This window comes from Pipra filicauda, unplaced genomic scaffold, assembly GCF_003945595.2.
Source record: "Pipra filicauda isolate LSUMZ 115617 unplaced genomic scaffold, ASM394559v2 scaffold8_size5757611_pilon, whole genome shotgun sequence".
Lineage (NCBI taxonomy): Eukaryota > Metazoa > Chordata > Aves > Passeriformes > Pipridae > Pipra > Pipra filicauda.
Window position 1 is genome coordinate 3,669,911 of NW_024105087.1, and position 26,790 is coordinate 3,696,700.

At 39.4% G+C, this 26,790-nt stretch overlaps 1 protein-coding gene across 6 annotated transcripts in view; it reads left to right on the forward strand.

Annotated features, from left to right (window-relative positions):
• ZNF827 (zinc finger protein 827) overlaps positions 1 to 26,790 on the forward strand; it is a 106,015-nt gene that overhangs the window by 47,069 nt on the left and 32,156 nt on the right. For all 6 annotated transcript variants that reach the window (XR_005567158.1, XR_005567157.1, XM_039391017.1 and 3 more), the window contains exons 5-8: positions 7,448 to 7,681; positions 20,426 to 20,674; positions 21,394 to 21,451; positions 25,908 to 26,011. Coding sequence is in view for 4 of the 6 variants with exons in the window: in XM_039391017.1 (XP_039246951.1) it covers positions 7,448 to 7,681; positions 20,426 to 20,674; positions 21,394 to 21,451; positions 25,908 to 26,011 (645 nt within the window). In the remaining 2 variants the exon portion in view is untranslated. The remainder of the gene's footprint in view (positions 1 to 7,447; positions 7,682 to 20,425; positions 20,675 to 21,393; positions 21,452 to 25,907; positions 26,012 to 26,790) is intronic.

A 26,790-nucleotide genomic window follows, 5' to 3' on the forward strand; every position in this document is an offset into this window, starting at 1 on the left:
CACCACTCTGTGTTAAACAAGTGTATTACTCTGGAAAGCATGTCTCTTCATCTTTTGAAGTGTTATCAAGTGGGCCCTGCTTCTGGCATTCTTTTTATGTTCCCCAAGTTACTCACGTGGAAGAACTTTAAAAAAGAGAGGAAGAAGGAGCTAACATGCTGAGGGTTTGGGGCTGGCCACGTTAAACAAACGAGAAAATATGTTTTCTCCCGAAGTCATATCTGCTGTCACTGTCTTGTGAGAAGTCAAATCTTTATTTTGGAAAACCATGCCACTGTGGGACTTTGGTGACTGTCCAAAGTATTGGGACTTTGCATTCTTGTTTTATTAGCTGATTCCATTAATGGAATAATGAAAGAGTAAGACATCAGACAGCTACATACAACGTATTAGTAGTTAAGCTAAGTAATCACTTGGATTATTTGTCCTGTTTGGCTCTTGAAAATTGCTGCATTCCTGAAAGGTAACACAAGTAATTTGAAATGTTTTAGCATTTGCCACTGATAGTACTGAACTGACTGGCTTGAACTCTTCAAAGAGCTCTTTTTAATAAAATAAAAGCATGTCCAATAAAATTGTCGTAATTGATGTATTTGTGTTGCAAGTTCCAAAGAAAAGACTACTGCCTATATTTAGGTTTCATAGTTTATGCCAGAATGTAAAATTTCAATTAGAATATGTAAGTGCACAGGACTGGCAATTGTTGAGCCATGTCCTTAATTTAAAAATACTGTGAATTCCAAAAAGCTGCTGTCAATGCAAATACTTCTGATGTCATGAAGATCTCTCTTTGAAGTGTGTCTCCAGATTCACATTTGAATAATTTCCATATAGACCTTTAATTAAAAATAAAATTGTGAAGGGGCAATAGCGCAACTACTTGCAACTTGGACAAATAAAAGCTTGTACTAAACTTTGCTACTGATATATCACCACCCTTATAATCTCTTTTCACTCTTACACTTGGAGTATAAGACTAGACTAGACTGATGGCTCTTTTGCTTCCGTGATTACACCATTACTCTGGGCAGAAGTCCGAGCTCATGAGCCTTTCTCTCACATCTATCCAAAATGGGAATTGAAAACACTGTTAGTTCAATTATCTCTGATTGTTTGTCAGTCTCCTGGTGTTTCTCGCCTCTGTTTCTGTTCCTTTGTAGAGAGAAGACATTTCCATATTGCAAGCAATTCTTTCCTATCAGCAAGATTTCCCTTTGCTCCTTTCACTGTCCTCCATCTCTTTTCTCCAGCTTTCCCAGAATTTTACCTATTCTGCTGCTGTTTTGATTTTTACCTGGAAAGGAGAAGATGGGCTGGCAGAGATTACAACCTTATTTAGCCTGTGGGACTTTAGCTGTATAACAGACATCTTGGGGCATGGAGGGATGTGAGGTCCTACAGGTGCCTTAGCAATTTGCCTAATTCCACCATTGGTCATTCTCCAATACTGTGTCTCATTTTGCTTGACTCCAGCTCCCTAAATACAGAGCAGCTTTAGAGAAAATCAGGATAGTTAGCTGCCCTATTCTTAACCCCTGCTTACAATTTTTAACATACTTAAGCAAGATGGTTTGGAAGATCTCGTATTTTAAGTGCTCTCTGGAAGCCCAGGGGTATCAAGTCACGGCATCATTGTATTTATGATTGCCTATTCTGACATTCCACTGCATTGATAAAAAGAAACTTTGTAATGCTGAGCACCCTTGAGTCATAAGTAGCTTTTTCATTGATAATACCCATCCTGTTCCTTATAGCGCTATAGGTTACTTTGTTTGGCTGAGGGCAGAGTAGAGGGCTTTAAAACTGAGGTGTTTTAGAATTCCCAGGAGGGTTAGGTAACATGAGGTGCTCTGGCACAGATTAATGCTCCAGGGCAGAAGGTGCTAAAAAGAGCCCAGCTAGACTGGCCTGCTAGAACAGTATTTCTCCTTTTGGGCTGCTTAGTGTATACAGCCTCTGTGTTTAATAAGTTGAGCATAATATATCAGCCTAATTGGATTTTAGTCTGGAGATTCTCTAACAAGTTCCAATTCCATAGATTTTTCTTGCAAAATAATTCTTTCACCGGTGGCTGCTTCTGCAGTTTGTACCCCTTCCTCAGTTCTTGAATGTCATCAAATATGAGCCATAGTCTCCATGCAGAATTCCAACACCCACCTGCACATTTCAATTACTAGAAAAAAACCAGTAGATGACCCAAGTTATACCCTTTATTGACCACAGCTGCCTTCAGGATGATGTGATGCTCACTGTCGCGGGCCTGTGTCTTCCAAATACTGCAGAACTGATCTGTCAAAGGTCCTTGGTTTCTCTTAACCACCCCAACTCACAACTTACCATCTGGAATGGAAGGCTTTTTGTCATTCAGATTCTCTAACTCCAGTAAGACCTGGATAAAACACTGCCCTTTCTTCCTCAGGTAGAAGTCATGCCATGGTTCTTTTGCCATACTGGCTCTGAGGAAAATCTCAAGGAGACAGTTCAATTTGCAGTACCTTTGGAATGTGTCCTCAGTTTCCCTTTTCCCTCAGCCATGACTGCCCTGCTCTCTCATCTGTGTAGCTGTAGTCAGGCATCACTGGTAAAATAACATGATGGTGCACACACATTTTCCTCACAATTCCTTTTGATCCAGACTGTATAGATGCTTTACCTTATGGCCTCTATTGTGTGGCAGCATTTTTGTTGTGGATGCTGTTTTCTTTCTCATGTTCTTCGCTCAGACAGATGGAATAGTGACCAACTCCGTGCTGATTGTGACTTGTAATACTGAGCTTGCAGTAATCAGCCCATTTTTGCTCTTTCAATTATAAACGTTTTGAGCATTTAGAATCCTTGTAAGTGGACTGATGCAGTTAGCAGCTTCTATCAGAGTGTTTCAGATTAGTGGCAGATGCCCAAAGCTTTTCTTGTGGCATTTGGCAGTTTGAGGAAAGTGGTGTAACTTTCATCGTCTACTTTTGCCAAATGACTCAAATGATTCCAGTTGCCAGGAAGATAAAAATCAGCAGTCTGGAATATTCTTTGATCTATGTTTTTTCTGGATATGGAATGGAACAAATGGAGCATTATCAACCCTGCTTGAGAGACTCCTGCCTGTTGGTTGCATTTGCTGGGTGGGTTTGTTTTTTTAACTTGCTATGTATTTCAAAATTAAATTGCTGGGTTTTTTGGATTCAGTCTGCAGGCAACACATCCTTCATTCTGTTCTCATTGCTGTTCAGAATGAATGTAAATTAAATACAAGTTTAAGTATTTGTATGTGTATCCATTTTTGTATGTAGATAGAAGATACTGTTCCTTCTGGGGAGTAATAATTTTGTCATTCACATTACTTTATTAGACTTCAACATAATCTTTTTAGTTCTTGTCTAGTTCTAATTTTTTTAAACATTCCTCAGTCATGGTTTTTTTTAAAAAACTGGTCATAGTAAACTTTTATTTCTCTTATTTGCAATGTTTTTTCTTACATCTGTTTAGTGTTTTGCCTAATATGACTAGTGGATGCATCATAGTTGCTATATCCCATGTGTTAGCAATTTTGTCCATAGTTGTGGATCCAAGATGGGAGAGAGGCAAGAGTGGTGGGGACTTTTGTTGCTTAGGGGCTTATTTGTTTTTTTTTGTTTTGTGTGGTGTTTAGTTTTCCCTCTAGTTTTAATGTATGGATCTGATAGACTGGACAACATCCCCTTTCTTTACATGTCCTTCTATTTTAGATTTCCCTTACATTAGAACCTACTTTAGAACAAAAACCCTATTAATTGTAGCCATTGGGTTGAAACTGACCCAGTAGTTGTCTGATTTTGTTTTTATTTTCTGGAGGAAGAAAAATGAGGCTCAGTGATTTATCTACAATTAAAATGTTTAATCTACAATTAAAATGTTTGATTTTTCGAAAACATGGTCAATTCAAGGAATGTGCTGCCGGTTAATTAAAGAAATAAAACTTTCCTAATTTATTCATTCCCTCTTCTGTCCAAAACAAAGCAGCTAGAGTAGGCAGAATCAGGAACATAGTTAGGAACAATAGTCTGGGATTCTTTTCCCCTTCATATAGTACTGCCAAATGCACATCTTCAGAGCTTCCTCTGGACTGTGGGACCCTGACCTTGTTTTGTATTTCTCATAGGTGACACACATAGGTGACAGTGTACATATCTCACGAAGAGCTCACTTAGATTGTCTGCTGCCGTGCTGGTAGACTTGTTATCAACATAGTTGTATCCTTGTTATCCTGGGTGATGGCTCAAAAGTGTGAGGAAGCCGTGGCTTAGAGCAGCACGTGCTGTCACAGGAGAGCTCATGTATGGGGTAGGGAAAGGGGGACATAGGAAAGGACGGAAAGTTGGTGTTCAAGTCATTCTGGATGTGTCACTATCACTAAATTATTTAAACTCTGCTATAATCTACCTTGAATTTCTGCTTCTCTGAGCTATTAAAGCTTGGCTTTGTCTTAGGAGGGTTTGAAGATGCTCTTTATGGATGGGATGAAGAGCATAGAGGCACCACTTTACACTTGCCCTTGAATCGGGTCAAGTTGGCTGCTGAGTTGTGTCGTGGTGATAAGAGATTTTAATAAATGCTAATTTCTTCCAAAAGCACCCCTTTTGATCCTCCTTCCCGTGGCAGAATAATCCAGTAAGCATTTGCCACTGCACATTATAGTGCTTGACTCTTGAAAAAAGTTCCTAGTTTAAGTCTGTGATATTATGTGAGTTCTGTTACAGTGATTGTATTTGTGTGTGGATGTTTTTACATTGTTCTAAAGCTGTCTTATAATGGACCATAATGTATTGTTGTAAACTTACACTGATCTGCGTATGTGAGTTTAATATCACCTCTGTATTTTAAATGGTAAGAGAGTATGCTGACCTGGTCTATAGTACTTCCTCTACCTGGTTCATTTTCTGCCCTGATTCATGGGCAGAGACAAGGCTGGATCCACAGGTTAATGATTGTTCTCACTGGGTTGTATTTATCTCCTCACTTGGACTTCTTTTATTTTCTGGGACAGTTCAAAATTCAAAATTTTTATTCAGAATTTAAATTCAAAAGATATTTTATTTTCCTCCATGTTCTCTGAAAGTTTAGGAAGAATGCTTCCTATCAGGTGCTCTCAGATCCTGGTGGAGGTATTTTTTGTATCAGTAGCAGCTGCAGTGGCATGACTTAAAAGTGAAGGAAAGCAGAAGGTAATTTGGTGTGGAAGGTTTGGGTCTTTTTTTTGGTGACCATTCATCACCCCAGGTCAAACCCCAGAATAGACTGAGGCCTGGATAAAGAAGATAGATGAAATTCTTTTGTTAGTACCTTGGTAAAGCTAAGATTGAATTGAGAGCTTTAACCTGTATTTTTATGGGTTAAAGCATGCTTTAATGGTTCATATTTCTGCTTTTGCTCTTTCTTTTTTTTTTTTTAAATAAGGGGGAAATGCAATTCTTAATACTGGTAAAAGTGCCTATAGGTCATGTTAAAAATTACACATATGAGGTAATTTCATTTCTGAAGCAGTGAATAGAACCAATGTGTATGTACATGTTGCTTATGTGTATGCTCTTTATACCACTTGCTTTAATGCTGTTCTTTGGTAATGGCTTGCCAGCCAACAAGAAAGGAGGAAAATCAAACAACTCTGCAATATAAACTGAAAAAATGTGTTGTGTTATAGGGTAATATAGTAGCTTTAAAAATTATTTAAAAAAAAAAACAAAACCAAAAACAAACAACAACAACAAACAAAAAAAAATGCAAACACCAGAAAACCACAAAAAATGGACTGTGTGAAAATGAACAAAGCTTAAAGTAACAAATGTAAGTGTCTAGCTCTGATAAAGATGGGAATTGCACCTCATATTTTAGGGTTCACGTCTCTGGGAAATGCTGAGCACTTCACAGTGGGATGCAGGAATTCAGGTTCTCTAGGAGTCGCATTTTGGGGGAACTGCTGAGAAAGAGAATATCTGAGGAAATAAGGCAGAAGAGTGAGGAGACTGAGAGTAGGTAAGAAGTAGTGAAGTGGAGAAGAAAGTAGACCAAGGGCTTAAGCAGGTAAATGTTGCCAGGTTTTGCTGGGTTGATTTGATGTGTTAGTTCCTTGCCCCTTCAGTCGGATGTTATCATCCCTGTGATATGCCAGGCTTTCCCTGTCCATGTAATGGGTTTGTATAACAAACAGATCTCTGCATCAGGCAGTGATGCACGTGGGCTTCTAATGCCCCCATATGAGGGGCAGCTGGGTGTACATCCATCTTCCATGGTCCAAGTGAGATTTGACAGAGATCATAGGCAAGAGACATGAGGGTAGTCAGGGGATTGCCATATGGAAGGAGGAAGATATGTAAGAGAAATAGTAAGGTGAGTTATGAGAGAGCTTGCTTACAAAGATAACAAAATGGGGACAGTGCTCTATCTTTCATGTTTGTGGAGACAGAATTTTTGAGAGGTGGGAAAGATGTAAACTCGTCGAAGTTTATGGCACTGAACATGTCATCTGGTGTGTTACTGGGAATTCAAAGTGATATTTTGATTGAGAAAAAGTCACTAAGAGACAGGGAAGAAGTATCTCTTCATGGTTAAACATACAAAATTACAAGAAGAGCTGCTGAAATTTAGTGCAACTTCCTTAGCCTTCTGCTTGTTTTGCGGTCTGCCCGTGAATTCATATTGCTTGGGCTTGGAAGTGTTGTTTAAGAGCTGGAATTGGTTTTATCTGTTCAGCCAAATGCAGTGCAAAGGATCTACTGTTGTCGAGGGCTATTGGAAAGACCCTTCAAGAGCAACATTGCTCAGTGTGTAGATTTTAAACAGCACCCCAAGGTCTCTGTACCCTTCTCTGTGGAGCTGCTTACATGGAGTATTTGAATGGATTATTTTAAACTTACTCTCTTTCTTTCTATGCATATAGAACTTGAAACAGTGCGGAACTGTCTTCTGAAAATCCCTCTGCTCCCTTTTTTAACGTAACAACTTTTAGGACCTAAGAATTTGCTGTCTTTTCCCTTTTACCCCCCTCTTAGATTTTGTATCTTTCTACTCTTCATCTCTTGCCTCTTTTCCGTGCTCTAAGAACTTAATATGTCATACCCATGGGCTTTGCCAAATTTACTCCGCATAAGGTGAAATGATATTTTAAATTTCCACCAAGCCTATAGAAGACCTACAAACCAGGGGACCAGGGAAGTGCTTTTAGGAGGAGAAGGGGCAAAAAAATAAGACGAGCAGATGTTTTCATGAGCTTTGGTACATGCAGTTTTTGTGTTCCAGAACTGCCCCTTTGTACAAAAGGTGCAGAAGTTTGTTTGCCCCTTGAAGCATCTTTGAACAGTTTGACATGCCTGCTTCCAGTACCTGCTCTAGCACTTCTCAGGTTATGGTTTCTTCCTGTTACTAGCTGCTCCAGGATTATACATTACCTGAAGTCTCACTTCTTTCCTTCTCTTGACAGCTGCAAATCAAAAAGAGCCTTTGACTCCTAATTTTAAAGTGAAAGAGGAGCCTAAGGATGAGGAAGCTGCAAGTTCAGCCGTGTCTCAGTCCAGCTATGTGTTCAGCCAAGAATCTGAAGCCTCAGCTCCAAACATCCCTGAGGAGAAACTCAAGCCACAGGAAGCACAGGCAAATGTGATGAGGCAGGACATGTCAGTCAAGGCAGCGTCTGAGCTCCTCATGAAGCTCTCAGGTAGATATTTAATTTAATAATATTGAACTTCTTAACTGTTTTTTTTCATGTGTGCTAACAGGGTTACCTTGCAAGGAGGTACGTTTAGCTTTAGTAGCAAGTCAAGGAACAATTGAAAAGGCCTGTCTGCACAGTTGCACTTACATAAAGCATGTTGGTCTGTCACTATAGTATCCAATTATCTCTGTTCTGTTTTTCAAATTAATGACTATGGAATAAGTCAAAAGAAATGATACCTTAAAGCTTTCAGATGCTATAATTTTTAAAATGTACAAAACATGTTAATACCAATTTATTCACGTGTCACTTCATTAACACTTCATTATAAGAGTGTGTGTCTGTACTGAACTGTACCTGACAGAGCTTTATAAAACATGACTTTTAAAGCCTTTTATTTCTTCTGACAGTATCTTGTACTCAAAATGACAAGATACACTGTTAAAAAAATGATATAAACTGAGACAGCTTTCTGCATTTAGTGAGCACACTTGAACTTGCCTACATTGCCTTAGTGATACATCCTACTGCCAGACAAGTAGACAGTGTGCATGTGTACACACAGAGGTAATGTTAAAGCTGGAGGGAGTCAAATAATGTGTGTTCTGCTAATTATGCTTTATGTAACTGTCAGAATCGAGGTTTAAATTTAAGGGAAAGTAAAAGGGTTGAATTATTGCTGCTGGGAACAGGTTAAGTGAATGACAAAAAAGGCTTTGAACTTCTGACAGATCAATGTTTAGGACCAAGACATGACAGTCAGCCTAGCAATTTGGGTTTGTACTTCCACACCTGAACTGCATCTGTTAGTTTTTAAGTCAGAATTCTCGAAAACTTATTATGCCAAAGTCATGCAAGAAGTGCAAGTGGAAATGCTTACAAGTTTAGTAACTTCTGAGATCCCTGTCAAACCTACCTGAAATTATTTGTCTTGATTAGATCCTGTAAACATTGAATTTGGACTCAAATTTATATTTGAAAGACTCCGACTGACCAGGATCTCCCCAATAAAACATGTAATTAATTCACTCCTGTTCATACCTGCACACTTTAATTTGAAGAATTTGCATCATCGATTTGTAACCCTTTTGTATTAATGGTTCAAAAAATACTTTCCAAGTACAAAAGTTGATCAGAGCAGAAGTTTCCAGACTTTTCACAGACTCCCAAATAGTAAACATTTGGTTATTGCTAAAGTTCACTGTTGCTGCTGGTAACTGGTTTGAGTGTGGTGTTTTGGTAACAAAACTTTGCAGCTTAAGGAATGCTAACCTGTGACTCCATTTTGCTTGGTGCATATAAATTTAGGTAACTATTTTTATAAAGAAAGAGCTCAGTAACTTAACGTTTTCTTGGGTACTTCAGAGACATAAAGGTTCTGGGTTGTACATCTTGAATTCAGCATTTGGAGGCTGTGTTCGAATAGGTTTATTACTGACTATTATGTTAGAATATTTATGCCTTAAATATCTGTTTGTATGAGTGAAATCTTGCATGTATAAAATATTGATCAAGTCTTCAGTCCCTTCTGTTGGGACCTCCCAGACTTCAAAGGCTGTAGGAAGAAATACACTGCTGTGACATTTCTCTTACAATCTCTTAGTGACTGAGCAGTTTTTGCTGGCAGTGGGCTTTTTGGTGAATCTGTAGGTTAGAAGGTGAAGAATGACTAGGATTTACTGAGTCAGTGTTGCTGCAGGTGGTATTCCTGCATCAGCCAGTGGGTGGGGTTACACCAAGTTTATCACATACAGTTTTTCAATTTCCACTGAATTACCTGAAATACTGAATTACCATATAAGGCAGAAACTATAAAGGAGGTAAATACTAAGATACAATTTAATGTAGGACAAATATATGAAGAAAATCTAAAATGAATAGCCTCTTCAGTGTTTTGGTTTTTGGGGTTATTTAATCTTTATCTGGTCGAATACTCGCAGGTCACTGTTGACTTCTCACCTTATCTTAAGCAATTCTGTGGCCTGGTTTTGGTGATTTAAAACTTAAACAATTAAGCCACTTCTTCGTAGAATGCTTTTGGTTGGAAAGGACCTTAAAGATCACAGAAATATTTAGGCTGGAAAAGACAACCAAGATCATCCACTCCAACCATTGACTGATCACCACCTTGTCATCTGGACCATGGCACTAGGTGCCATGTCCAGTTGTTTTTTGAACACCTCCAGGGATGGTGACTCCACCTCCTTGGGCAGCCTGTTCCAATGTTTGACAACCCTATCCATGAAGGAATTCTTCCTGATGTCCAACCTGAACCTCCCCTTTGTTATTTTCACTTTCTACTGTGTAATACTAATTACAGAAACCTGCACCACATACAAAGTCAGCAAGGGATTTCCAGCATAATAGCATTTTGCTTTCTGCATTCCTGATGTATATGCTGCCGTTATCCTCTGAGCAAGAGTATTGCTGATTGTTTCAGCCCCAGGGGAGCCTCTTGGGATTTAGGCATAGACCTTGCTCTCTCCTCCATGTAAAAATATGCTGGTTTATATTTTTCACTGGGAAATCTATTTTCCCAAGATGTGTTGCCAGCTCTTAGCTCTACAGTGTAGTGGAAGGGCTTTCTAGCTCTGGATCCTAATTTGGTTTACTGGATACTGTAAAGTAGACTTCAAATCACCAGCGCCTGTAATGGAGGGACTTGTCAGCCACTCAAAGTATTCTAAAGTTAGGAAAAGTTAGAAAAATAAACTTACTTTACTGTAGTAGAACATCAACAGAACATTTGTTAGTTGTCATTGTAGAAGTAGATGCAGAGAAACAAGAAAATCACACACAGTTGTCTATTTTAGTTCTACCACACATGGCTCTCTCATTCAAGCTAAAGGGCTTTTGGGACACTTACAGGCTTCTAGCAACACACAACCAGTGTTTAGTTTCAGGCCCTTACCTCACATATTACTTTGGTGTAGTTGGACATGCTATGCCCTTTTATACCATCTTTTTCTCTACTGTGTTCCAATTGGATTCAGGTCTTCTACCCCACAATTCACAGACTTGCTACCTAATCACCTGATACCTACTCACACTTCTTCCAAAGGATTATCCAAGCTAAGAAGGCTAATGTCTCTTGAGCAGGTGTAGGCAGAACCCATTTCCACCCAGACAGTCAGAACAAAACTTCCCAATAGCTGAACTACTATTTAAAAGTAAATCAAATGCCCATTTGAAAGAAATGGTATTTGGGGATTAGCAGGCAAAGTTTGAGCCTCAGTGCTGACTTTCAACCTACATTTTACAGAAGAAAATAAAATGACTAGTAAATGATATCTATGAGTGTACAAAGGTGAGCTGTGAATTGTCTGTTACTAAGTCTTGACTGAGACTAGAGCCAATGGTAAGGAAATAGATTTGAGGAGATAGTGGAGTGGGGCAAATTGCTCTCATCTCTGTTTGGAAGGGTGCCATCCCTGCAAGTTTTTGAATTCCTTATATTAAACATTGCATAAAATCAATTATAAGAAATGAAAGTAATATATTTCAGATACATCTGTTTTCTACATTCTTACCAGTTCTCTTTCATGGAAAAGCTAATTTATTTCTTAAAATGTTTAATGAAGTGGTGTACCCGGCGATACCTGGTCAGTTTTATACACTCAGTCTTGTAAATTGAAAGGTAGGTTTCAGAGGAGACTGAAATTTAAAATAAATATTTGCATTTACGTGCCAGTGTTTGAGCCTAAAAGTTCATTTTCTGTTGAGTTGTGCTGCTAATGTGTTTGGGGCATGTATTAGCTTTCAGAAGCATAGAGTGTTTTGCCTTCTTGTCCGAAAATGAATGCATAGGTGGAAGTGTATAAAATAGATATTAGGAAGAAATTCTTTACAGAGAGGGTAGTCAGGCATTGGACTGGGCTGCCCAGGGAGGTGGTGGATTCACCATCCCTGGAGGTTTTTAAGATGAGACTGGATGTGGCACTGAGTGCCATGGTCTGGTAACCACGGCGGTAGTGGATCGATCAAGGGTTGGACTTGGTGATCTCAGAGGTCCCTTCCAACCTGGCTGATTCTATGTTTCTGTGAAAATCTATTGCAGGTACTAGCACTTCGTGAATAGTATTTTACCCTCGTGCCTTGAACTTGACATTAGGATGTCCCTGTCTTTCCTACAATTTTGTCTGAATTACATTTGCCTTTAGTTCAGATGAATACATTTCACAAATAGGACATATTTTGCATTTCAGCAGTAACTCGGCTTGTTTTCCTCCTCTCTTTTTTCAGTTGGTCAATTCCCCCTGTATTGCACATATCCTTGTTATCACTAGCAAATGCATGACCTTTGTGCTATTTAGGATTTTCTGTACTTCAGTCCTCAGGTCACACAGTGCTGCTTGTAGTAGACCGGTACCAACAATATGTCTTAATTTTGGGTTATCAACAGATGCAATTAGTGCATGTTTACTTCATGACCTCAACACACAAAGTAAAATGTTGCCTACAATTGATTCCAAAAGCATTCTTGATCAATTCCATTTATTATCACCTAATTATATGACAGTTCCTCTTTCAGCACAACTGGTTATTACCAGGGGGGTGGGGTGGGGAGTGTTTGCCTTTTTTTGATTAAGCCATTATCTACTTGAAAGTGTTTATGCTGATTTCCTGTTTCATGCCTTGTAGTTAATTTTTTTGACACTATATCATATATTTAACTGAAATCACGGGGATTAGAACTTCTATTTAAAAAGAATAAGACGAAGGAAAAAGAATGATAGTACAATTCTATATAAGATGAAGGCCAGAACACCTTAATGCCATGCCCATCCCAGAAAATGACACATGGTGCATTAGGCCACAGTGAGTTGAAGGACTGTCTGAGAAGTATCTGTCAAAACAGCACAGAATTCCAGAGGAACTAAATAACAGTATGACTTTTAAAAGTCTGCTAACCAGGGAACGCTATCAGAGACAGAGAAAGTAACCTTGCTACATATTTCTTTTTCATGAATTTGGGGACTGTTAAGGGAAGTGCTCGTGTGGAGTTAGGCTGTTGTCTTTGGAGATGGCCATTGTCGGTTCCTGGGAAGAGTCTCTGCACCTGGATTGCAGGAGAGCTGTCAAGAGTGCTTTCATCCCTGCTTAGAAAGCCTTGATAATGGGCAGTGGAGAGAAAATACAGGGAAGTCTTTTGTTCCTTGGTCTCATTAGGAAGATCTGGGCAGCAGCAGGTGGTTCTGTAGAAGCCCAGAAAAGTAAGCGTGGAAGTGTGTGATTCAAAATAAGACTGTCTTTTGATGAAACTAGAGAAATGGCAAACCATGGCAAGTCACATTACCGGATTAAATCCTGCTACTGGCCAAGTGATTGCTGTTGGTTTTGGGAGGCTTTTTTTTTGTGATTTTGGTTTTGGTTTTTTTTTTTTAACCAACAGAAACGTGAAATTGATGGTGAATGGTCAGAGCAAAGCTGTGTTTTCACTACTGTATGGGCTAGGATACAAGTTTCTAGATAGTTAGATTTGTTATTCAATGTGTTACGTTTCAGATTTTTTTTTTCAAGATTTTGAGACCCTCCTGCCAGTGCTGTACCACGTGAAGTTTGTATCAGGCCACAGAATGTTCATTCAGTTTAATAGGCTTTTCCATGACATCTGTATAACATAATCCCAAAAGTACTCAACTAGTAATGGATTCTTACCTGTTGATGGGTTTTACCATGTTCATGACAACATTGCTGTTTAAACCCAAAAGCAGGAAAACTGTGAAAAAATACTGCTCTTTCACAGGAAAAGTATAGGCTGGGAAGTATGGAAGTCTACAAAGTCTAAATTGTTTTTTTTTTTAATCCTATAGGTCTTAAAAAATCCACAAAACAAGTATCACAGAAAAACAAGCATAACAAAGCTGAGCTTTTATTTCAGTAGATGCTATACTGTGCTTTTAAGTTACTGCAATTCATCTTCCTTTTTTCCACATCAAGGTAGTGGGAGTGGCCACAGAGCTATGAAAAGTGGGCATGTGAGTTTTGTTCAGTGTCAGGTGATTGTGGATGCACAGGGTTTGCAAAGGCCTCTTGAAGTCCCCCCTTGCCTTTGGAGAGTCAGCATGTAAAGACAGGATAACTGGAACTAGGCTCCCTGCAAAGGTACAGCTTGCTGCAGAATACTGGACTAGAGTTCTCTTGAACTGTGAGACTGGGATATATTGGAACATGTTGTAAAATAAGAATTCACTGCACATGTAGACTTTTTATCAAATTCTTCTTGAACTGTTTTGAGGAGTCAGCCGTGTTCTGCAAGTAAGGGTCTTGCAGGTAAGCACCATAATTGTACCATTTAAATTGAAAGAGCAGCAGATGTGTATCACGACTCTAATTAGTCTATTGCTTTAATTTGCTCCTTTTTTTTTTTCCTTGGCTTGTATATCTGTGAAACAGCTTGTAGCTGCAAAATTCTGTAACATGGGAGTTCAGAGGTTCCACTTTAACAAATACAAGCCATTTTATGATTATTTTTTTAACGACGGATCCTGTTACATTGATTCATTGACATTGTCTTATATAAAACAGCAGTTTGAAAAAAACATACTAGCAAAATAAAGCGTCAGGCACAGCGCCCTAGGGAACGTCAGATGTTACTTGTTGTGTCTCTGTAGCAGAACCTTCAGGGCTTGCCAACTGTTCCCTACCTCTGAGGTTTTATTTAAGCTGTTTTAGGGCATGTTTATTTCTAGCAAATCAGAACAATTAGCATAACAAAATGCCTGATTCTCCGTACTGAAAGCTTTTGAAGACGGTACAAGTTGACCCACTAGTTACCCCTGTCTGCTTCATTGTGGAAACTAGTACATGAGTCCAATTTATGAGGCATATGGGAGAGGCTTTCTTTTCTAAGTTGATTCATAAAGTTGATTTGTAAAGCTCATAGGCATTTCAGCAAATATGAGCAACTTAGAACTTTAGTTGCAGGATAAAGTTTTAAATAAAATGGTGAGGAGAAGCGTGAATGATTTAGCAAGTATTCATTTGATTTCAGCAATGGAAAGTCATTGGACAGCTGTTGTATCAGCAAAAGCCATATTTACTTGCATGAATTGTGGGGTTTTTTTTCTGAAATCTGTGCACTTGCTTTTGACTTTCATCTCAAAGGGAAAAGCAGACTGTGCTGCATTAGAAGAGCGTGTTCAGTGTGTCCTCTCTAGAAGAGGTGAGTGGTCACAGACTATCACAGAATGATCTGGGTTGGAATAGACCTTTAAAGGTCATCAAGTTCAACCCCCCAGCAAAGGGCAGGGACATCTTCAACCAGATCAGGTTGCTCAGAGTCCTATCCAACCTGACCTCGAATGTCTCCAGGGATGGGGCATCCACCACCTCTCTGGGCAACCCATTCCCATGTTTCATCAGTCATAATGTAAAAAATTCCTTCCTTATATCTAGTCTGAATCTACACTCTTTTAGTTTAAAAACATTACCCCTTTCCTGTCACAGCAGGCCCTGCTAAATAGTCTGTCCTCATCTTTCTTACAAGCCCACTGTAAGTACTGAAAAGTTGCTATGAGGTCTCGCCAGAGCCTTCTCTTCTCCAGGGTAAACAACCCCAGCTCTCCCAGCCTGTCTTCACAGGAGAGGTGTTCCAACCTTCTGACCAGGTCCATGTCTTTCCTGTGCAGGGAGGCATTGAGGGAACTGAACCTGTTCAGTCAGGCAAAGGGGAACTAAAGGCTAATCTAATCACAGCCTGCACCTACTTGAAGGAAACTTAGAAAAGCAGTGGAGTCAAACTCTTCTCCCTAGTGCAGATGGTAAAGAAAGGGGTGACAGCTGCCAGCTGCAGCTTGGAAAGTTCAGAGTGGACTAGAGAAAAATTTCTAGTGCTGCATTAGAAGTGTTACCCAAGGATGCTGTAGCTTTCCCTTCCTTGGAGATTTTGAAAGTTCAGCAAGATAAACCTGCAGCTGACCTAGTACTGAAGGTTCATGAATTAATTTAGTTTGGAGGGGACTTCCAGGGTTCATCTAATCCAGACTTTTGCTCAAAGCACATCCAACAACAGCAGGTTGCCGAGGGTCTTACTAAGTTTTGAACGTGTTCAAGAAAGGAGAACCCAACCTTTCTCAGCAATGTAGGCCAGTATTTCACTGTCCCAATAGTGATTTTTTTTTTCTTGTATGTACAGACAGAATTCCCCATGTTCCAACTTGTCTGTCAATTCATACTATCACTGTGCACTTCTGAGAGAAGCCTGACTCTATCTTCTCTTTACCTTCTCTTTATACCTTAGAGAGTTGTTGACAGCAGTAAATGTCCCCTTTAATGTTGTTTTCTTAAGGCTGAACAAGCCCAGTTCGCTTAGCTGTTCTACTCTTATGTCTTGCAGCAGCCCTCTAACTGTCTTGGTGACCTTCCACTGATCTGGGATATCAGTGTCTGTCCTGTACTGAGGACCCTCAAATTGGACACAGCACTCTAAACGCAGCCCCATAAGTGCAGAACAGAGGGCAAGAATCTCCTCCCTCTACCTGGTGGCTACAGATTTCTTATGTGTCCTGGAATATGGTTGGCCTTGGTTGCCACAAGGACACTTTGCTGACTTGTGCACACTTTGGGTTGGATGTGGTAGTCTGAACTCTGAGAGAAGTAGCTTTAATAAGCTCTTTCTAAAACTTGCCAGCTTCTGTCTTAGGCTGTACAGGGGTGTTGTGTAAGACTAAATTTCAGAGGTGCTCTTACTGCTGCACCTTATTGAGGTGACACTGTCAGACCTTCAGGGATGAATGCTGTACCCTGAACTTTTAGGTAGCACAAGTATTGCTCAATGTTTCTGTTGTGTTCGGCTTTTTTTTTTTTTGTTAGCAGGTACCCCTACTTTGTGATTCCTTGCTCTTCCTCCTGGAACAAGCCTGCCCAGTACTCCATTTTTCACAGCTGATGTGGAAAATTGTCTCACTCAATGTGAATAGGATGAAGTTCATTAAGGCTTTTATAAATCAGCTGATTAAAAGTTATACTGCTCTGTAAAGAAATAGCATCTCTGTGGCTTGATGAAAGCACATCCATGCATAAAATAACTTATTTTGTTAAGGTGGTTTTGTTAACAGCAAAAGTTAACAGCAGAAAAAGACATAGTGGGTGATTTATTTCATCTTTTGCCGGATGAACTGTCCCAGCACTGCTGTACTGTTGTTTGGAGCTTCATCCAGGTTAGTTTTGATTGAGTAGCAGACCATGTTTAGAAGATCATGGTCTGGATACTCCAGAACTACTTGTGTCTTTATACCCCACTGATTTTTCCTAGGAATTACAAGTCTGTGCTATTATAAAAATTAGACATGAAGGAAAAAAAAAGGCTATCATATACTAACTTTGTATTCTGATACATTGCAGATTATTTAACCTAGCTCATTTAGTATGTCTGCTATGAAAGTCAAAGATATCATGATGTTCTTTATTTGAACCAGAAGACCTTTTGGTGTACCTGTCCTTCACTTGAAAAACTTTAGCTGCACTTTGACCATGTGAGATACCTACGTAAGGAAATAAGTGGTGTCACTTCATTCCACACATGAACAGTCTGTAACACAGACTGGAACATAATCTTCAAGAAGTTATAGTTTGACTGCCTGTATGGCGAGATGGGTATGGGCATAACCTTAATTACAGTCTTTACCAGCACGGAATCTAGCACAGTGGGGTTTTATGCCTGTGATTGCTGCTCGTGGGACAGACTGACTGTGTTTCCCTTTCATTAGCTCTTGTAAAATTATCAGAAACCCCCCTTCAATCTTCTCTGTGTGTGTTTGCTTTTGGGAATCGGAGTATGACAGAATTCACATTTGGCAGTCATTCTGTCCCATCAGAAGGGTACAGCTGGGAAGATAAAGGTCAAAGGAAATGATCAAATATGTAGATTCAGTGAGGGCCTTGTGAATGCTCACTGATGATGAGGGAGAGAAGGTCACCGGTATTGCTTGACTCTTGCCTTAGTTGGGGTCGTATCAGTTTGTCTGATACAAAAGCATTTGCAGTGCAGGGAATTAAACTGTGTGGAACAGGAACAGAAATAGAAAGAATATTTTAAAAGCAGAGAGGGCAGCAGAGGTCAGCTTACTCTGCACCTAAATTTGGCAGCTGGGTGCAGAGCTCAGTCTGTCAGACATCTAAAGAACTCATTTGTTTGCGGAGTTACCTGAGCTTTTGATTGACAGCGTTACCTGATGTGTTCCTTTGCTGTTCTGTGTTCACTTTCAATGCACAGCATGCTATTTTTACACTTTTGAACACAGATGCAATGTTCTGTGGTTTTGTAATAAGGGACTAATGGAAGCTTTAAATAAAATAAAGAAAAATAAAAAATCTGTTTAACAGTACAAAAAAAAGGGCATTATATGTTATTTCTACCTATAAAAATTTCTGAAGTCTGAAATGTATCTGTGGATAGTAGATGGTAAAGATTTTTATCAATGTTTATGTGTTTCTTTTAAAGGTCAAGAAATGTCATAAGAAAAGATTGAAAGCACTTCATGTAAATTGTTCCTGGAGTGTACCCAAGTGGCTCTTATCTCCTGGGTTCTTTTTTTTTTTTTTAAGAGCTGTAGGAAGTAATAACACTTTTTCTCTATACCAGGAATTCAAGAAGGATAAACCAGGGTAATGAAGAGGGACTTGGTGACACATATCAGTTTAATTTTAGATAGAATGCTTATGCCTTCATGATAAAGGGATTCTGTTCATCTATCACTAGAGAATAAAAGATGACACCAACTGGTTGACTAGCTTGAGGGGATAACCAAACCGTGTTTTGGTACCTCTGAGATTCATTGTAACATTGAGTAATTGAAAACAAAAGGCCTGGTGGTGTTTGAAACTTTCACACTTAAATTAAGATCTGTGCAGCTGACACAGTCATATGTGAGTTAGAGAGGATAGGAAAAACAGAGCAGCAACAGATTAATTGATCAGGTGAAGTTAGTGGAAACCCACCCCCACCCTCCTTACTGACCTGAAGTCAGTAATGCTGCTTGTGTTTAGGCTTTTTCTTACCAACCAGTACTCTTTTTTTTTTTTTCTTTTTAATATCAGAGCCTTCAAAGTAGTAAAATTTGACAGATGACAAAGAAACTTCCATTTGAGAAAACTCATTGTGCAGAGTGCCTCCCTCCCTCAGTGACCTGATGCTCTCGGGGTGGCCAGCCCCTGTCTGCACCAGTTAACATGTTGGCCCATGGTCATAGAGCTGATCACATCTCCCCAATCTGGACAAGGGCCAGACTGTGCTCTCACTTACTAATCCACTCAGCATCCAAGCCCTCTGCTTCCCTGGCTCTGTGTGCTGCAGTGTGTCTGTCCCTGCCCTCTACTGTGGCCTCTTTTCCTGGGTGCCTTTTCCTCCTGGCTCGGGAAGTTTGAGTAATTCAGACTTTCCCTTTCCTCCAACTGTGGAGGCTACGCAAGTGACCATTTAGTGCTAATCATGAGTGAAAAGAAGCGGATTTTCCTGAAGGTTTTCACTATTTCAGCTAGTACCAGAAGTATGTGTACATGTTTAGGCAAAATTAATAAATCCCATATACAATTTCGTCGTAATGTTTCCTTATCTGAATGTACCTCCTGGTATTTAATTGTGTTCATGCATTTATTTATTTTCTTGATTCTCCAGGCATATTGCCTTTCTTAGGCTACCTGTTTCTGGAGTTTCTGGTCAGCATCCAGCCAGCAGAGGCAACACATACTTGGACAGTTCTGCTATGGTACCAAGTGTCCTTTTAGGAGTGCTCTGAATGAAAATCATTAGAAAAAAAATAATCATCTTTCTCTGAAACTAAATTGAGAATAAATTCTGTGGGTTTTCATTGTCCCTTTTCACAACAGAAAGTCTGAATCAAAAGGGCTGTATAGGTATTTGGGGTGTGGTAGACAAATTACCTTGGAGCCTTGATTTTGAGGTTTCAGAGCTTTTACTCTGAAGAAAAAATTATCACTTTCTTTGCAGCCAAACCAGAGAATTCAGCAACACCCAAGGAATCTCAAGTGTAGAAAGTGAACTACAAATTGGCTTCTAGAATATGGTTTTGTTTGCTAGACTTGAGACACTGGAGAGGAAAGTAAGGAGGGAGGGGAGAATATGGACTTACGAAAACTGGTCATTAAGTTAATGGATCCTGTAATGTATGAAGGAATATCTATCAGACTTTAGAAAAACATGAGCCCCAGAATACACCTCTTATCTTGAAAGCATATGCAGGTATAAGAAATAGGGTCTTCACATAGTTGTCTGGAATTTTCCATAAAAGAGAAAGAGAGAGGAAAAGCAGCAGATTAAGTTTCCTCCTCCAATCCTGTCACCATACCAATACTTCTGACTATCTGTGCTGGTACTTCTGCTGATAAAGAGTAATTTAGAGTTTGGAAGAGGTCTTCAGTGCCCACCTTAGGAGAGCTGGTGTGTAGTTGCAACTCCATTTATTAAATAGAAATGAAGCTTCACGAACTGCTGTGTGATCACACAGTATTCATAGAAAGTGATACAACTCTCATGTTTACAAATATGCAACTGTTTTCTGCTCTCTAGTTTGAAAAATTATTTTCAAGAGATTGCTTCTATTTATAAGTGCCAGAAGAATACTGAGGCAGTCAGCTGCTTGCTTCTCTTACCATTTGCAGTGATATGGTATACAAATTATAACTTTGTAATTGTGATTCCTGCTTCGAGTGCTCTGAAAAATTGTAGCCTAATTAAATAATTGTGGTGGTTGTTTGTTGTTTTTTTCTTTAAATACATATTTGCAGCTGAGAGTTTCAAGGAAACCCAGATGGTAAAGATAAAGGAAGAACCAATGGAAGTTGACATTCATGAGTCGCAGGCTTCAGCGTCCCCCAGCCAACCCAGCCAAAATGTTGGCTACAGCACTTTATTAGGGAGAGACATTAGTGAACGGATACAGAAGGCACCAGAAGGCCGTGTGCTCCCAGAAAGAAATCTATTCAGCCAAGATATATCAGTGAAGATGGCATCTGAGCTGCTCTTCCAGTTATCAGGTAAAAGCAATGGAACTAATCAGTTAGTTGAATTTAAAGAACGAAACGAGACTTCTGTATTAACCATTACAGTGCTATGAAAGTGTGAGATCACTAAGGCTGAAAAGTAATGGGAATTAGAGCCCTTCTGCCCTCCCATTTGAAATACAGAAGCCTTGCCAAGTGTCCCCCATAATCAGCATATGCTTTAAAGCACTGTGCCAGTCAGCTCAGGTTCACAGCATTTGAACTGAGTTGGAAAAGCCGGAGTTCAACTCCTGTATTTTTGTAAGCTAATTAAGTCATTTGTGATGACTGGTTTGATCCAGGCCTTGGACTACAGGGAAACCTATACTCCAAGTATAGGCAGTTACTGGCCTAAATGGCCAGTGGCTGCAGGAGGCATTGCTCCTGGGTCTGCACTGTCCAATTCTCTTGGCAGAGAAGGTGAAGCTCAGCTATCACACAAAGGCAGTGGTACCAGCACTCTGTTTAATGAACACTTGTATTGCACACTTTGCATGGAGCACTAACACCGATATATGAAACTGAAAAAATGTGTTGGGCGTTAGTTTAAATAAAGTCATACCCGTTCTCTAATCATGCTTGAACCATTTGCCCTAAACTACTCTGGGTTATGCTGTTATCTGAAAGCATTAAAATAGTTCGGATGAGTAAAATCTGACAGGGGAATATATGTTACATGCTAATCACAGAAAAACACATATGTTCCTCTGCAGAAAAGGTGAGCAAAGAGCACAACCACAATAAAGACAACACCATCAGAACTACAGCCAGGTAAGTACAGTCCATTGTTATTTGCAAAGCTGTTCTGTAGATAGCATTGCTTCATTTTGCCTCATGAACTCAAATGTGTCTGTCTCCTGCAAATGTGACCTGATACTATAAATGTAAGATATTTTCATGAGTAACGTAACCTATATCTGAAAAATTACAACTACAGAGCTGATTGCTTAGAGTTAAAGCACTTTGGGCCAAAATGCATGTTCTCCTCTGATGAAGTATTTACACATCATTTCAAGAATTATTTATTCTATTTTTTTTAACAAAAACTGAAACTTAAAAGAAACTGCATGGTATGTGCAGTGCTTGAGTGCAGACCAAGCTGATAACTGGATTTTAAGACATGGACCAATGTAAGAAGAGGTGATTTTGATTGTCTACTGCCAAACTTGATTTCTTTAGAAAAATTTCGGTTTAGTATTTCTGTCATCTCAATACGTTCTAGGGATGACTTTTTAAAAGCAAGACCGTACTATCAAAACATTTGTTAAAGATTGTTAAAGGTTGTTAAAGATTCCAGTCACATTAACACGATTTAAATTATCCAGGAATTAAAAACATGATCCAATTGTAGCATGTGCTGTTAAAGAAATATGCACTTAACAGTGCCGTGGCTGGGAACAAGCCCATGAGTTGTCTACATGTATGTGAGCTGCAAGGTGAGGTGTCTCTGTGGGAGTATTCAAAGCTCATGCAATAAGTGGTAGCTGGAATTGTTAGAGACTTAGGTGCCCATGATGAGGAGCAGGCAGGAATTGGTACGGATACATTTCTTTCCTACCTGAAAGTTCCCTAATTATTTTGGATGGGTTGGAAACTGAGCACACTGAAGTGACAAAGAATTCCTTCAAAGATAGAGTCGGATTTTCAGTGCCTCTGCAGCCCCTTCTACAGAAGTTCCCAGAGTGTTCAGTGCCTGCTAACTTTAAACAACCTTGTCCAGACAGAATTGAAAAGCATTTCAGTTGCAAAGAAAAGATCTCTAAAATATATTGTCCCTAAATTTCTAGGCCTATCACATTCATTCATGGTAGCTGCAATAAATAAATAATTTGTTTTTAATAAACTGACCAACTCAGTAAATGTACATCAGGGACTTTTTTATGTTACAAGTTGAAAGATAATGAAATTGAGCATTTAGCTTCTGGTCATAGTGAATGCTTCCCATATTTGCTAGTTTGGGAATTTGTGGGATACTCAGCCTGCATAGCATTTCTGTGACTACTTAAAAAGCATAAGCTTGAGATACAAATGGAGATAAATGCACATATTGTCCAACTGCTCATTAACCATCCAGTGTGCATTGCAGAGAAGGGGTGACAAATAGTTGAAAATAGATTTCAGTGTCCCATGATGTTACCAGCAGGACTGGTGTGAGAATCCAGAACTACTTTTGGATCTATCAAAGATAATTCAAATTGGTAGGGTTGAGGACAGCTCAAGGATAACTTCCCCTTCTTCTGGCTGCCGGCTTTTAAGAGGGTAGCAGAGTTGGCTGTTGTCAAACTTGTGCTGAGTTTTACTGAGATGTCCTTATAATGGCTGCTACCTATCAGGGCACAAAATGCTGAGTGCCTGCTTCTGTTTTTCTGAGTGCTTTTCTTATCTCGCCTATTTATCAACAGAAGAAGACATGAATGAGGTGAGCTTCTAAAGGGGAAGTGAGTCAGTCTACTAGCTCCTGCTAGTTCAAACAGATTGACTTGAAAGACCTTGCCAAAAAAAACCCCACCCAAACCCAAACAGCTGGAAGTCTTTACTGGTGAGGGTATGACGCCTTCTCAAAAATAGAATGTGATGGAGCAGCCAGTGGAGGATAGAGGCACTTGGACTGCATTAGGAAAACATGTGGTGTTGCAGTTTGGCTCACCAACCCACATCTGGAGTAATGACAAAAAGGCATTTGAATCACAATTGCTGTGTGAAATTTGCTGACAGCTGCAGAGAGCCAAGGTGAGGTCAGTGTTGTCCACTTGTAAGTAACTGGGGAGCAGAAAGATTAAACTGTGTCATTGGTGAGTCTTAAATCAGCAAAACCCAGCAAGATGGGGTACACAGGCACTTTTTGCTGTCTTATTCCTTATTAACATTTCTAACTGTCACCTATCTGTTGCTGTTCCTCCTGTGAGTATTCCTGGACTTTGTGAGCACATACTTCCATATGACTTTGCTTAAGCAGCCGAAACTGGCAAGGATTCCTCACAGTTCAATGGCTGAGTGAGATGGTAGAGCCTGCCATCTGTGATAAGAAGACAAAGTGGAGAAGCAAAAGTGATGTGGAAGTGAGTACGCCAGCGTAAGATGCCAAGATAAGTTTCTTTCATCTAGAGAACTGTGTAGCCATGAAACTGGAAAAGTGCAGCCAGAGGAAAAAAAAATCCTAAAGCTTAATCTTCATCAGAAAGGACTTTGCACAGTGATTGAGAACAATTTATGTTATTTCTTACTATGAAGCAGGAGCTCCTCCCTCCATACTTTGCACTGGAAATTGGGGGACATATCTGCTGAAATAGAAATAATAATAGGGCCAACAGTGAAGAGACTCAGCTGCCATTCTAGAGGAAGGCAGAAAAGAGGTATCCAAGGATGGTTCTGTAACTCACCAGAGGCCGATGGCGGAGAGGGAAATCCTTGGGATATGCCACCATGCAACCTTCTACAGCAACCTGCTCATGATATATGGCCTAGCCTGAAATAGATAAGCCCTGCGTCATCCATTTTGCTTAGAACCAGCAATGAGCAGTGTCCCAGTGACTGAATCTCAGGCACAAACAGGACAGCCAAGAAGGAAACCTGAGTGGATTACAAGATTTTGAAGAGTTACAATAGTAATAAAACATTTTTTATTGATGTTTTTCTTTCAAATCATTATTAAACCAGTGAGAGGAATGTTGCAATAAATCGTGCCATATTTTTATACAGTGTCAGTCTGTTTCGTATTATGTCACCCCTGAGTGGGAGTGTGAGTCTTGGAAGAAGTTAAGTTTTGCACATATGGGTTGGAGCCGTTTTGTTTTATCCTGTTCACTTGTTTTCTTGAGTATTATGCATTGTTCAGCTATCAGCATACACTGAGCTGTTCAGGTCTGGGGCAACTTCGTGCCTTACCCTTCAGCACAACCTAACGTTGACTGTTCGCAGTTACTGTCCAAAAAGACTTAATGAGAAAGTAAACAATGTGATTGCCAGAAGTGTTTCATGATCAAGTTAACTAATCATCAACTTTCCCAAAGGCAGATGAAATCTGACTGAGAATACAAGTGACTTGGTGGAGAACACGTTGTTCCCCCTCTGCAGAAAAACTGCATAAGGGACAACATAGGCAAGTGCCATTATTGAGGCAGACACCTTGGGTATCTGGACTGGTAGGGTCAACTTGGTTGGTGCTGCTGGTATGTACTTTCTGAGTCTGGGCTACCCACTGTGCAATGGTTCATAAGACCTCGTAGTATGTTCTTTATCCCGAAAAAGTTCTTGGATTTTGTTACTGAATAAGAACAGGCTGCAGAAATGATCTGGCCTCCTGCCTTGAACCTTTAGAACACACTACTATACACCAGCCTGTTAAGGATTCTCTATGTGAGAGAGATCAGATTTAACGTAATTCTCACTTTGAAGAAATTGATAGCTTGCATGCAGATGGAATACACTGCCTTAGAAAACAGTTTTCCAAGAAATACTGTCATTTTCCGTTTTTATTTTTTTATGTACCTCTTCCCTATGTCTGTCTGTACTGTAGACAAGAAATTCTTATTTCTGTTGCAATCTTTAATTGAGTAGAAAACAAATACTTCAACAGAAATGCCATTTCACTATTGAAATTAACTTTTTCCTGACTATTAAATAAAATCAAAGCAAGATATGCTTTTTGGAATCAAGTAGCTGATAATTTTTGTAGTTAATACTCTTTGGGAAGTACCCATTCATTTAGGTTATATGAATTGTTTCCTGCTGTAAAAATTAAACTCAGGGAGTTAATTTCGTTCGTGGAATGCCGTGTCAGAATAGAGCTATTAAGCATCTTAACCTAAAATTTGAAAAGTTTTTTGCTTTAAAGATAACTTCTGTATGCCTCAGATTATTAAATAATATTTTTTACCTTTTCTGATTGCCTTCTCCAGATATGACAGTATAAATTTTTGAAGTGTTAATTTTAATGATCCATATTGAATTGTGATATATAGCAAATCTAAGATGTTGAAATGCAGCTAAAAGACTTTTGTGAGGACTTCAGTTTTCACTCTGAGGTGCAATTTTACTAAAGCATTCTGCTTCTCCACAACTTGCCTCATGGTCTGCCTATTTTTCAGCATGAATTCTGTAAATGAGACAGGGCTTTTAATAAGGTGGTATTTGTTATAACATTAAGATGCTGGGGTCAAAAGTCGTATTTACTTCTTCTGTTAACTGCTGTTTTCTTTAAAAAAAGGCATCTTGTTTTTTCCTATAGCCCTTTCTTTTCTGAAGACACATTTAGACAATCACCATTCACTTCCAACTCAAAAGATCTCCTGCCTAATGAAACTACTCTTCATGGAAGGACGTCTGCGTCAGGTCAGACACCTTTTTCTTTCATTACTTCCAGTTAATGTATCTTTTTAAAATTTTCTTACTGTAAACTCCACCACCTGACCAATGCTCTTAAAATGTAGTTCGCTTGTCAAAAGGCAACTATCTCTCCATAAGTGCTTATTATTAAAAAGAAAAAAGTTAAATATTGCTGAAGCATTTGCACTAATAGTCTTTAGGCTACTATTTCTATGAATTGTGAATAGTCTGTAACAGATTTAACTCAACAGTACCAACAGAGGTTGGGGGGGGGGTGGGTTGTGTGTGTGTATCCCCAATGTGAAGGAACTGTACTGATGTCGAATTCCTGTCTGCTCTTCTCCTGTTCCTGGCCATTTCCATCTCTCAGAGTACAGATGAAATGTTTGTAGTACATGTACCAGGGTGGCTGAGCTTGGCAATACAATTTTCCTGCCTTTAGCAGTAATTTAGAACCTTTCTGGAAGGATGTGGAGTTCTTCAAATGTACTGAAAAGCCTCAGTACATTATCTGTGGGTACGTTCCCATGGATCTTCTGAACTAGTTGACAGGCATTTTATGTCCAGATGTAGCTTGGGATTTATTCTGCATTAAAATGGAAAATATAGGCATGTAACAGTACTATTCAAGGTCGCACTGAACACATGCAAAAACTTGATACGTGCCTTTACTGTCCTGTTGCAAAATAACTCGTTTGCTAGTTCACTGCTATCTCTTCTTAAATTAATAGCTCTCGGGTTCTAAAGGTCAGTAATTACACAGTCAGCCATAGGGGGGGTTATTC